A 14,350-nucleotide genomic window follows, 5' to 3' on the forward strand; every position below is an offset into this window, starting at 1 on the left:
CGAAAATGTTGCCATTCTAGTTCGTTGAAACTTTTATAGGAGGGTGAGCAAAGTTACTTGTGCACAAAGATACACACACAGCGCTACACGGATGTCGTTGTAACATGTCTCTTATACCACATTCTATAAAACTGGTTTTTGTTTATCTTTTTCTTTCATTTAATTTTTAGAATCTCATTTTTTTTAGTTTTAGAGCATTGAGCGTTATAAATTACAAATTGGAAGCATAATTTTTAACTGATATCTCTGAACTGTTATGTAATTTGAAAAGTCGCCTCACTAGCACGATCTTAACATTAAAAGTTCACTAGCTTAGCTTTGGTCAAACTTTTTCGCGATATCGATTCCCGAAAGATGGATGAAGTTACGTAACCACTGTGAGAATCCTACACACTATAATATATCGCTAGGGGGCGTAAGAAACGACTGCAAATGTTTAGTCACGCTTTTATGCAGCCTCTGAACAAGAAAATCTCTGTTGTGTTGATGTCGTGGCACGTGCTTCACTTTTTAGAAAACTATTTCAACGTCATCAAGCTTGTTAAGAGGATTGAAAGACACCACACCTTGTAAAACATGACCATGAATCTGTAACTACTTTCAAAGCGGTCAAAGGTCATCAGCGGATGTATCTTACTTGTGTCGTTATACAATAGATCTGCGTTTTTAAGTTTCAATAACTTTATATCATCATAAACCAGAAAATTAAACGTATGTATTGCGGTGACATAGTCCACTGCGCACTGGGTAATCTTCTAGTCTGTACTTGGCCGTTCCAAATACTCTGAAACATGTGGCGGATGTAGATATTCTGGTTTCAGTGTGTGCTAAGGTTCAGCTGAGAAATAGGAAGAGGCGGACGACAAGTGGGCAGAAAATGGCCTAAACTTCGAGTTTTTTCGCCCCATCTCACTTCGACAACACGCCAGATCCTAGGTAAGTGGCTTGTGAACGCCTTTGTACTGTATATATTGCTCTAATCTCGTTGTAATTTCTGTGAAATGGAAATTTCACTGCCCCTCCTCCTTGAATCTTCATCGCCATATTCGTCGATATTGACAGGCGAATTTCCTAGAATTGCTTCCATCTTTGGCCACCGCTATATTGGATAACTGATGATGAAACAACGTTTGCCAGACAGCCGTCCGGCTTGAGTGGGTGTTTTATTACCCTCACACAAATGTATGGTTTGAACTGAACTGTCACACGATTTTACAGTAAACCCACAACAACAACATCAGATAAGGTGTGTGTTGACATGACTTGGGGTCAGCTGAGTTCAAACTCCACATGAATAAGCATTGGGCCCCCAACACTGGGCAGACGAGGTATGCAATTATGTTCTCCGAAATGTTAGAGACAGTCTAAGATCTCTTAGGTACTTTGATACTTAGGTTAAGGATCTTATGTATGTGTACCAAATTATACTATTACCTGGCCTGTGTCATGTAAACCCACAAATAATTGTCCCTGTGACCAGATGACAGTTCAAAGATGTGTGAACGTCATGTAGCATGCATATGTTCAAACTCAAAAGTTATGAAATAGGATCAATTACTTAAAAGGACAGTGTAAGATTCTCTACTGATTTCCTTTACTGGGAGAAGCAAGGAGGTTTAAAATCCTAATGAGAAAAAAGAATCTGATCCGGTCCTATTCATGGCATTTGGGTCACACTTTTGTGGCTTTCAGGTCTTCTTTACGTGGTGACAATTGAGTAAAAAAAAATACTCTCTTGTCAAGTGCATTTTTTTGTTCATTTTTCACACACACACCCCTTCCTAAAATCCGTCCGGTATCACGCCTATTTCCATTCCGTCCTGTGACGTCGACAGAGCTGTGTAATTATTTTGACCACATGAACACCTGTCTGGTTTGTTGATTTCCTACCTGACCAGACAGTATGACACAGTTGTCTAGATCTAGTTATTAGTAATCCTGTCTCTGAATCATGAGGTCTGGGGGTTGGATTCATGGTCAAGCCATTAGTATTCTAAATTTTATGTCGTTTACGATTTTAAGGAGAGCCGCACCGGAAGCATGTTGTTTTGTTTCGCTACACAGTACACTGTAGAACTGCCCCAAGGCAGTTTTGTAATTACATGTACAAGATGTGTAGCTTGGGTGCCATCCTATTACACGTACTATCGGGCTCCTACACTTGCTACCCCTGGGGTAGGTGACTTGGACCATGTAGTGCTTGCACCATGTACTATTGTAGTGCACCATGTAGTTGTAGTGCTTCGATGGTTAGGCAGTTCAGATGCAAATTTAGTGATTAGATTGGATATTTTCCCAGGAAAACAGGATTGTCAAGGTATAAAGATGGCAAGTTGGACTGTATTTTTTCTGTTGGAAGGTTCACGTGTGCGATGGGAGTCCGCAGAAGTTTGCAGTGGTGAGGAGAAAGACATTGTTAATACGCAATGTCTGACAACCACAACCAGCTACAGGTGCACACCCCCGTGGGCGAAGTGGAACATACCCATGTTCTGTCAGAACACATCGGCGCACTGTTCCTGAATGATGAGTACAGTGATGTGACGTTCCTCGTGGAGGACAAGAAGTTCCCGGCGCATCGGATCATCCTGGCTGCCAGGTGTGAATACTTCAGGTGAGACCCTGGTTTAAATTGTGTTGTTTTCTTTAATGTAAGCGTTATTCATTTACATCTGTCAAGGAGCGTTAATGTTTAGCCCAGGTTGTTTGTTAGTTGGTTCATGAAAAGGATGATAGAAAATATTATGAATAGATTTATGTTATTTTTGGTAACAAATTGCGTCCACCATGTTTTTACAAGAAACCTAAGTACCAATACTCCTCCCTGTTTCTTCCCCATGTTCCCAGAGCCCTGTTGTTTGGGGGTATGAGAGAGTCAAAGCCAGGCACCGGTGAGATCCCCCTCCCCGAGACTTCTGCCATCGCCTTCCAGGCCCTGCTGAGATACATCTACACTGGCAAAATCAACCTGGCAGATCTGAAGGAAGAGAACATCCTGGATGTTCTGGGTCTGGCACACAAGTACGGCTTCCTCGAGCTGGAGGCCTCCATCTCGGACTACCTCCGCGCCATCCTGAACATCCGTAACGTGTGCATGGTGTACGACGTGGCCACGCTCTACTCCTTACTGTCCCTGTGCCACACCTGTTGTGAGTTCATGGATAAGAATGCACTGGAGGTGCTGAACAGCGACAGCTTCCTCACTCTCTCACATGTAAGTTCTCATATGCATTTTGTTCTCCTACCTTAAGTGTCTTTTTGGAAAGAAAAAAGATGGAAACACATTTCAATCTTGATCTTGATAAATAAGTTTGTCAATTTGTAGCTTTATTGCTTACTATAGTATATGCAGAATGACACAGAGGCCCATAAAATGCACTTCTGGGACAAACAACAAAATAACCTCAGTCTATGAATTGTAAAAGTGAAGCCAAGAAAAAAGTATTCTGCCCATTGGGTTAGTAAACAAAATTTCATATCAATCAATTAACTAATCATGTAGTACCTTGGACAGAAGATATTTGAAAAGGGTAAATGAAAACAAAACAAAAAACAGATTGGGAGACCAAGTCCAAATTAATAATTTATAGAAGCATGATATAGAGTCAATACAAAGTCTATATCGTTCTGTCGTCAGGATGCCTTGAAGGAGATCATAAGCAGAGATTCCTTCTGTGCTCCGGAGAAAGACATCTTTGCTGCCACCCTTCGCTGGTCCGAAGAGGAGCCAAATAAAAATGAGGATGTGCGCCTCATTGTCAAGTCCATCCGCCTCCCGCTGATGAGCCTGGCGGAGCTGCTGAACGTGGTCCGGCCTACCAACCTGGTCGAACCCGACAGCATTCTGGACGCCATCAAAACCAGATCAGAGAGCCGCGACATGGACCTCAACTACAGGGGCTTCCTCAGTGAGTAACAAGGACAACTTTTGTATGGCTCATATTTGCTTCTAGTCTAGTAAATCTAGCCTGACATGCATCTGTTTATCTTGCTTATGCTTCAACTGGTAACAAAGGTTGAAGCACACCTGGCTGATCTCAGACTTGAGTAACTTTCCAACTTTGAATATATTTAGCTTCCAAGGGGGATGGCAGTGAAGTAGCCTGCAGTATTGGGACTTTTGTGATAGGAAGTTACAGATGCAGACCCAACAAGCAGAAGGGATTTGTCAGAGGGTACAAAAATCTATCCATTCCAAATCACAGAATAGGCCTCAATGATAGACTTTGGCTAATTGGGCCATATGGACTGCATGTCTGCCAAATTGAAATGCCAATGAAATCAGTGGAAAGTATTTTATTCCTGTCTAGCCCCCGAGGAGAACATCGCGACCTTGAGACATGGGGCGTCAGTCATCAAGGGCGAGATGAAGGCTGCGCTGCTGGATGGGGACTGCACGAATTACGACCTAGACAGAGGCTTCACCAGACACCCCATTGAGGAGAACAACGGTGGGGTTGTAGTGAAGCTGGGCCAGCCGAGCATCATCAACACCATCCGCCTCTTACTGTGGGACAGGGACACCAGGTAAGGACTAGCAAATGAAATGTTGTGTTTCCGGTTACGGTTCTGAAAAAAATTAGGGTCAGTAGGTAGAGTTGTTTTTTTTAATTTTGGCTTAAATGATCCAACAAATAGAGTTTAGCAATGTAAAACTGAAATGCTGGAATTTTCATCATCATATTGTATTTATACAGGTATACATTGTACAAGCACAAGGATATCAATAAACAGAACAACTTGATTACAATATTTACTACACATTCTTACATCAACTGTTCAGCCATTAAATACTTTGAGTGTTTTGTATATTAGAAAAGACTGCGGGGTAATGTACCAATGAAATAAGATCAGATTGTTCATTAACTGGGAGCTGCCCTGTTCAAGAGTCTTCTTATTGTTGATGTTCCTTTGCAGGTCCTACTCATATTACCTGGAGGTGTCCATGGATGAGAAGGACTGGCTGCGCGTTGTGGACCATTCTCGCTACCTGTGCCGCTCCTGGCAGACTCTACACTTCCCCACCAGAGTCATCAAGTAAGGAAACACATGTATATATACAAACAAACATGCACGCACGCATGCATATGCACACACACACATACAACACTCCTGGCAGACTCTACACTTCCCCACCAGAGTCATCAAGTAAGGAAACACATGTATACATACAAACATGCACACACACATGCATAAGCACACACACACATACATACACACTTGTGCAGGCACAGATGTATACAAACACACTCCTGGCAGACTCTACACATCCCCACCAGAGTCATCAAGTAAGGAAACACATGTATACATACAAACATGCACACACACATACATATGCACACACACACACACACACACATGCTTGTGCAGGCACACATGTATATAAACACACTCCTGGCAGACTCTACACTTCCCCACCAGAGTCATCAAGTAAGGAAACACGTGTAAACATACACACTCATGCAGACACACATGTATACACGCACACTCATGCACACACACAAACTCACACACACACACACATACACACACACACACACACACACACACAAATACACACATGCACACATGCACCAAAAGCAATATTTCACTCCCTTCGGATAAAGTAACACAACATTTCATGTTGAAAAGCTACCTCAGTATGGTAGTGGTGTCAAGGCTAATACTAATAGATCAGGGGAAGGGATTCAATATGTGGTTATCCTGCCACTTTTGTGGCTCAATTTGGATAGAAGATCACATCCTGTTAAAGTGGTATTGACTCTAAACAAGCCATGATATAAAGTTGCCGTTGTCACAATTTAAGAACATAACAGCCTCTTTCAATCTGGGTTCCACCATGAAAAAAGCGATCTTCACACATTTATTGATCCATACGTATGCTGAACTGTGAAATTAAGAGGTTTGATTGTAAGATGGTATTGAAAAGTGTCTTTTTTATGTGATTTTGTATCTGAAGAGAACGACTGCTGGTTTTATGGTAAATGAACTGGCAAGTCGATTTCATACGTTACTGTCACAGTTTGATATAGCGTCTGTCCTTGCACACTTTGTCTGAATGGCTATTTAAATGGATAGGTGGATGGATAGGCAATTTGCAAGACAATGTGAAATGCAATAAATCTAAACTGCGATAGAGTTGCCGCTCTACAACTGAAATACATCTGTTGCCAGAGATGAACAGAATGGATTTCAGTGGCATTTCTGTGTTTGTTCTTCCCCAGGTATGTGAGAATAGTAGGAGTGCACAACACAGTGAACAAGGTGTTCCACTTGGTGTCCTTCGAGTGCTTGTACACTAACAAGCCTTTCCAGTTAGAGAAGGGACTTCTGGGTGAGTACTGCTCTTCTTGTTGTTCCCTTGGCATGTTTTTAACAGCAATTTTTGGATGGATGGTTTATTAGAAATTAGCACGAAGAAAGGATGTTTATGAATTTTTTATGGGTTTGCTTTGAATTTGTTGATTGTGATTAAATTTTGGAGATGGTATGGATTCAGGAGAGTCTCAAGATATTCCTCTTTCTTGCAAGATTGAGCCTATCTTACATTTTATGTTACAACTTGACACATCTAAGCCTTGTACAATCAACTTCAAGCAGTGTTTTGACCCTACCATATTTTTGTTTACACATTCCACTCCACAATAGTTCTAAGAAGATCACCTTGGTTCTATGTTGAAATCTCAGAAATTTGTAGTCATGACTATTTCTTCCTTTAAGCAACTTGGTAAGGATGTACAGCATTGGTGATTCTGCAGGAGATTTTGTACATCATGCACAGTCTGAACATTTCTCTTCCACCTCTCTCCCACTTCAGTCCCTTCAGAGAACGTAGCGACGACCCAGCACAGTGCCAGTGTGATCGAGGGCGTGAGTCGCAGTCGCAACGCTCTGCTGAATGGGGACACGAAGAACTACGACTGGGACTCCGGGTACACGTGTCACCAGCTGGGCAGCGGCGCTATCGTGGTGCAGCTGGCGCAGCCCTTCATAGTCGGCTCCATGAGGTACAGGGTCATTGTTAATTTATTTCTTCTGGGGAACCAATAACAACCGGAATCACTGAGTGGAAAGTACAAAGGGATCACGGAAGGGCTGACTCTAGCCTGGCTCAAAAGATCTCCACAGATGATGACATTACTGTTGAGCTATGTAAGGCACTGTTCTCGGCTGCCACATTCAGTTAAGTGCAGTTCTGTTTTAAGCTGACAGGAGGAGCCACACTGTGCTCTGGATCAGTGAACATTAAAGGAAACCCAAGCAATATTAGGGCCCAAAAATAGGATTTTGAAAGTCAATTTATTTAGTCATTTCTATACATGATTAGTTCAAACAACAGTCACTACCTGGAAGCTTATGTGAGTCTTATTTCAGTAATACTGCTTGTTGTTAAAAGGAGTCCCTGGTACATTGTAAAAAAAGCAATCATCGTCAACTTAGATGAAGCATGATGCTTTTTCTGTTCGCTAGTAGTGTAATTCTTCCTACATCCAGTGAAAAACTACTGTCCTGAAAGTTGAAACATGCTGAAGATACCTGTCCTTTCCTGCCCCTTTGTTCCCCCAGGTTGTTGCTGTGGGACTGTGATGACCGCAGCTACAGTTACTACATAGAAGTATCTACAGACCAGCAACACTGGGAACTAGTGTGTGACAAGACCAGGGAGGCATGCAGGTATCATGAGACATTACTGTACATACTAACCTTGTGTGGTTTTAGACTGGATGGCAATTATTCAGACTAGTATTTCTTGGGTTGCTCTTGTGTGTTAAGATTGTTTTCTCAGAATTTCAGATTTCAGAGGGTTATTTTTACACTGTATTTAGAGAAGCTAAACTAGACAAATTGCACTACAGAAAAGTGGCTGTCAAGGGTATCTATTTACTGGATAACAATAGAGTTTATCCATTTAGTATTTTAGGTTATTATCTTAAGTGACAGAAATGCGTTTGAGTATGTGGAAGTATTTCACCTGTATCAAGTCACATTATATACATTAATGTAAGGACATTGACTGCTGGCCATAAGATTGCTCACAATAATTGGGAAGAGTGAAGAGCCAGACTCCATCAGTGTGTAGGAAGCGGACTTACAGCGGCTCCATTAGGGTAATTGTGTAAGGATAATGTGTGGCACTGCTAACTCCCCTCCCTGCTGTGTTAGGCACCTGTAATGTACCATTAGTGCAGACATTAATTATTCAGGCCTGTGGATGTCAAACTGTGATGTACATTACCTGGGAGATGACTTAACCTCCTGCCATCCCTGCCCTGCTCCCCTTCATCCTGACAACTTCCTCCTGCCTCAGCCTCCTCAGCCTGCAGGGATGGGCTTATCTCAGGCTGCTGTATGGGAGAGTGGGATGTTCATGTGTGATGTGTGCAGACACTTGAGAAAGGGTTATCTATTCAGAAGCACAGCTTGTCCTGAAAGACGTCTGATACATGACGTCTTCTTCTTCTGAAGAAAGTGTTTCATGAAAATGTGTTTCTTGCTTGATTAACCCTCTCTACGACAAAGGTGGTTTCATATATGATAGGGATCTGGAGTCATTTCAGCTGAAGGGTCAATGAAATGTGTGGCAGCTTTACAAGAAAGAGGGACGTTAATGTGTTCAGACACTTGGAATGAGGTCAAGATTTTGAAAGCACAGTAGACTCTGTCTTGAATGGAATCTGAGATGTGACATCTCCTCAGACGTTTTTTTGTGAGAACGTATTTGCAGCTTGAGTAACCTCACCTTAATCGGATTCCGGAAAAGAATCTTATTACCAATTTATCATCCAGATACAGGATATGCTGCCAACAGGCCAGCCCATTAAGATAACTTGTTTCTCAGTTTTCATAATGATTCTGCATTGTAAAGGAAACTTAGGTGTGGTGGTAGAGGTTTGCATTCTTGAAAACTTTGTGTGCCATAGAAAAGTCCTCCCTTGTCACCATCAAAGCCTTTTGATTAATCCCCCAGCCGCTTCCCTTACCCTAAGTTGTAGACTGGCTGTTATTGATGTCACAATCAACTGGATGGACCACTTCCCTACATCCCCTGCTCTGGTATCTCATTCTGCAGCTCCAGCCTTTTCCATTTGGCAAATGAGAAGTCAACATCCCTGCCTCCTGACAGGACGTTGACAGATGTCAGGCCTCATTGCATCCACCCCTTACATGGTGGTGCTGAGCTCCCAAGAGCCTTGTCCCAGTTTGCTACATTGATTAGAGATTGTTTGGTGGACAGGGAAGGAAGAGCTTGGCATATAGTGAACTTGTGCCAATAGATGGATGGAGTTTTTTGAAAGCAGTCCTCTTTGTGCTGATCAATGTTTTGCCCAGGCTTTTGCATTACTGAAGTGTCCCAGATTTCCCCATTGGTGGGATATTGTTGACTCATTGTTCCATCAGTTTTGTAGACAGAGAAGGAAGAGCTTGGCACTGTGAACTTGTTTCCTCCCATTGACACATGTACAGTAAGAATCCGCCAAATGGATAGGACTTGTTCGGGCAGCTCTTTGAGTTTATACCTGTGTTTCTCAGGCCTTTGCATGTAATTTAGTGAAAGCTTTTGGCATCCAGGAAAGTTTGCTTGCTGCTTTAACTTTAACATTGTTACATACTGTATTTCAAAGTTTTTGAAGACTGCTATAGGGAAAAAAACACTGTTGGTAAGTTGATCTATTGGCGACCTATTGACCTGTAAACCTCACACCTGCACCCGAAAGCCTTCAATAAAATTACAACCCATGAGCTTATGCCCAAACCTTAGTGACCACAATTCATTCATTTCAGATGTACATGTACATTAATTTTGAATAATGAACCCTTCTGTGCTCTTGTACTTTTGCAGATCCTGGCAGACCATATTCTTTGAGAAGAAACCTGTCACCTTTATTCGGATAGTTGGGACCCACAATACTGCAAACGAGGTAAGTGACTGCAATGCATGTTGGCTGTTAATGCCTGGTGCATTTTGGTCATGTTTGCAAGAGATGTCAAGTTCTGATAAATCTTGTGAGTATTATCATGAATGAAGTCTACAAGGATAACAGGTAACTTCCAACATAACCTAGAATTGCTGCTTGGCAATTTTTTTTCTCAAATGAAAGCCGACGATTGTGCAGTTTTTGTGTGGATGGAATGCTTCTCCAGGGTTCTTGGTGGTTAGCTGTGGTTATTTTGGAACCACAGTCCATTGATTTTCTTGTCCCTCAGTCGGAGTCAAGGTTGTTGTTTTTCCTGTAAGTGGCCCCACCACAGTAGACATGAACTTAATTTGTTGGTAAAGAACCTGAGAAAGCACAGTGGGCACATAAAGGTCTACAAGTCACTGGAATGGAGTTTTATTGCTTCATTTGAGGTCGAGATTTTTGTTTTTCCTGCCGCAGCCAGACCATGAACATCATCCCCTGTTATTAGCTGGTAATGGGGCCCAAAGGAATGCCCAGGGTGCCTGAAAGGCTTGCAAGTTTCTTGAGAGGATTTTTGTTAGAACAATTTCTGGGCTTTGAAGTTTGTGAGGTGTCAGTCAGGTCAGGGTCTCAGGGAGCTGATACAGGAAATAAATGAAGGGTGAAAAGTAGTGGTTAGACCTCTAGATGCAAATTGCTATGGCGAACATTATTTTTCTGCCTGCTTGTATGCACAAGATTGCCCAGGAATTTGAGTTTTATTGAGATTTGATTTATTTATCTATTGAGATCCACAAAGTAATTCTTTCTCTTCCATGGGCATACAAATATGATGAAAAAAGGTTGCCAAACTAGATGAGGTAGCAAGAAACCTGTCTAGCAGTAACTTCTCATCCAAATTTTCAGTCAGCATAACTCAAAATCAGATCAAGTTTGTATGGCCTCCATACTTCCCTGTGAAACTTCCCACCCTGGAGCAGGACTGCCATGCTACACTGCTGAATAATTAATGCACAGTGGCCTTGTACAGGGCGGCAGGTAAGAATCACTGGACTAGAACTCCCGCCCTATCGGCCGGTCCAGATTTATGGCATAATACACCCCGCCGGACGGATTTACACCCACCGGTGTAACCAACACACTCTCGGACCATACATCTGTGAATAATTCAGAAGTCGGTCCCTTTTATTGGCTTCCACCACACCTATTTCCAATACTAGTTGTTGATCAAGTTGATTTGTTATTTATGGCCACAACCCTAGAAAGAGGGTAGAGAATGATGCTCACCTTGAAGTTTAGAGTGCCTCAAAGGAGAGCTTACTTTACAGAAAGAAGGCGTAGATTTATGAGAGTGAGCATTGAGCTGGGTACTTATATATGCAGAAGCCTCTTGAGTTTTGTACTGAAGTACTTATCGAGTAGAATTCCTAAAGACGGTCATGTGGGATTCCACATGTTCCTTGCCGAAATGTCTTTTTGACATCTGATTTGGGTATCAGATGTGGGATTCTGCAGGGAGGAGGTTGATACACAATTGCAACTGAATTACTGAATGTAAAATGTGATATCATAATGATAAGCCAGAGCTTGAAATAAAGCATCAAAGAACACAGACTGTTATGTTCTTTCCATTGCCCATTCAGGGGGGAAATCAAATGAATAAAGAGAAAAAAATTGTTTTAATTGTTTTTGCAGGTTTTCCACTGTGTCCATTTTGAGTGCCCGGCCAACCCTAACAGCCCTGCACCCTCGGACGATGGTTCCTCAGACAGCAGCTCAGTGCAGGGGGCCATGGGCGGGCCACCCCCCGCTCTGGACGGCTCCTTCCACGCCCAGTACAACATATGACAGGACCGGTATAGCAGTTTGTATCATAGTCATGGTTTTGTATGCTGTGTGGGGTGGTTTGTAGAAGAAAGGCCTGCCTGTATGAGATTTCAACATATTTGTGTAAAGCAATCAAGATATGAATGTGTCTTCTTGAAGAATTGTATCCTTAAAAGTTGGCAATGTTTAGATTGTATAAGAATATTTATTGGGTATTTATGTCATTGTACTGTTTATTCAATTTTTGTGTGCTAAAGGTAACCGAAAGAAATGTTATTCTTGTAATTTTGTTGACTTTTGTAAATGAGACTCTTTACTTAGTTGTAAATGTGTAGATATACCAAATTAATGTATCTAAAAGATATTGTACACGTTCTGAAAGTTGAAGTTCATTTGTTTTCGTAATCTCAAAATTATTGTGATAATGATGGTATGAATGGTGAGGATAATTGGATTTTGAATAAGAAAAAATATTAAAGAGAGGACCAAGTCTGTCAGCTTTTGCAAGATTCCGTATTGCATTTGCTTTTATGTTGTTTGTGTCCATGAAGGATAATTTTACTCTCACCATGCCAAAGGTATTTGTCCCTCTTTATGCATACTTATGAGGATCGAATCCATAGCAAGGATATGATATGATATGATATGATATGATATGATATGACATGCCACTGGTCACTTTAGAATTGGAAAGACTGCAGGAATTCAAATTAAGGTTGTGAATATACAGTGAAGCTTCATATATCCACTTCAAAAATAGGTCTTATATTCTGTATTATAACGTCTAACAGGTCAAATTTGATAAGATTTTTCAAATTGGTACTGGTGTATGTGTCACCCCAAAGGGCGGTTATACATGTTGGCCAATTCAGATTGGAAGTACCAAATCTGTGTTACCACCCAGGTGTAAGGTCTCATTCCTGTAAGCGGCCATGACAGGACGTGCATCACATGAGCATGACCAAGTGTTACAAGAATGAATTTTGCTGTTGGTTGCAAATAAGGCAGACCAATGGTGGAAAATTGCAATGAAGTCCTCTATTGTTTTTTTCATTGAGTTGCATTCTCAGACTCTTTTCTTTGTGCCTGTATGTGATATCTGTGGGCATTTCACTGATTTCAGTAAGCAGCAGTTTTCTTTGTCTTGTCTGTCCAACTCTACAAAATTCCAAGAAACCATTAAGTATTGGCCATGATATGCCTGAAGTAAAAGGCTACTGTTAATCCAAATTGTCATTCTTCTTTTAACATTATTTCAAACATGACTCATTAATATGTGGACCACTGCAGATCAGATCCTGGCATGTTGATATACTGATGTTATAGAAGAGGCTGAAATCAGCATACATGTTGGCTCATTGATTTTTGCTGTACATTTGTAATACCGGTACATGTATTAGGTGTATCTTTTGCAAGTGTTGAAGTTGTCTGTTAGTGCCCAATGTTAAACCATCAGTGTTTGTAAGGTCTGAAACGACAGATGTGCAACTGGAAAGAGCGACTCTGCAATTTTGTTTGGTGCTTGCAACTACCCGCCAGCTCATTTATTATAATGAAGTATGTTGCATGTAGAGTTCTTGGCTGTACAGTAGATATTACTGGATGAACTAGAATTATGAATACAAATTACAACTGTGTTACAGGTGTGTGTTAATAGTTGATATTGTCTGCAAAACAAGTGCAACATGTAGTCAAATGGTGTATTGCTATTGCAGTGATTAGTCAAGGAGCAGTGTACAGATATTTGAAATACACAATTTCGGGCCACACCAATTTGATTAGCTGTTTTTCAGGAGGCACAACAAAAAGAACAAGAAAGTTTAATGCTTCAAGGTAGCTTTGCAACTTTTTTACTCCAGGTTGAAAATTTTCAAATACATGTATTAAAAAAAATACATACCACTATCACTTTTTTCTTTCTTACATAAGCTACTTGCATGAAAAATGAGAGTAACAACTTGTCAAATTGGTGTGGTCTCCGATACTATCCAGGTTACACAGATACATGTACTAGCAAAATTGATTATGTTGGTTCAAATGCAGATCGTACAGAACATGTAACATGCATTGCAGCAGCATGAAGATCAGTATTGAACACATTCTGTGGAAATGTTGCTGCGGCAGTATGCTGTACACCAGCTCTCGACTTCATCCCACTTTTTGCGAAGTCCAACATAATGTTGGACAAGGAACTTGCCTTTTTTTAACCTCCCCCCTGCTGCCTTACCCTGTACCTGAACCACATGTGGTGTCAAAGGGCTGCCTCAGCTGACAGAGGGTTAAGGAGGGTCTTGTGCAGATCTTGAGTGGCAGTTATGTGATGTGAATGATTAAGAACCCTTTCACAGCATACGTTGATGTGTACTAATGGTGAGGTGGCGCACTGTCAGTAGTTTGACTCCCTTTCCCTGAAATTTTACAGGAACTCAATAACAGCATCTATTTTTTATGTTTGTGTGTTGCTAATGCTGCTTTATAGCCGGTGTCATGGACAAAGATGTATATAATAAATTTATGATTGGACTGATCTATGTGTCTGTTGGCTCTCCCTAGAGGGGGTCCTGAAGTATTGCCATGAATCATAACATAGACTGAGTCTGTGACAGGTACTAGGTTTGTAC

The 14,350-nt window shown here is 41.4% G+C and overlaps 1 protein-coding gene across 1 annotated transcript; it reads left to right on the forward strand.

The window, feature by feature from the left end:
- Positions 1-803: 803 nt before the first annotated feature.
- On the forward strand, positions 804-14,256 carry LOC136433133 (BTB/POZ domain-containing protein 9-like). Its single transcript, XM_066424981.1, has 11 exons — positions 804-936; positions 2,360-2,614; positions 2,848-3,214; positions 3,638-3,908; positions 4,311-4,527; positions 4,918-5,037; positions 6,225-6,334; positions 6,818-7,007; positions 7,567-7,674; positions 9,842-9,920; positions 11,598-14,256. The coding sequence occupies exons 2-11, from the start codon at positions 2,427-2,429 to the stop codon at positions 11,748-11,750; spliced, it is 1,803 nt and encodes a 600-aa protein (XP_066281078.1). The 5' UTR covers positions 804-936; positions 2,360-2,426; the 3' UTR covers positions 11,751-14,256.
- Positions 14,257-14,350: the final 94 nt, after the last annotated feature.

The sequence above is a fragment of the Branchiostoma lanceolatum genome, chromosome 4 (genome assembly GCF_035083965.1).
Source record: "Branchiostoma lanceolatum isolate klBraLanc5 chromosome 4, klBraLanc5.hap2, whole genome shotgun sequence".
NCBI lineage: Eukaryota > Metazoa > Chordata > Leptocardii > Amphioxiformes > Branchiostomatidae > Branchiostoma > Branchiostoma lanceolatum.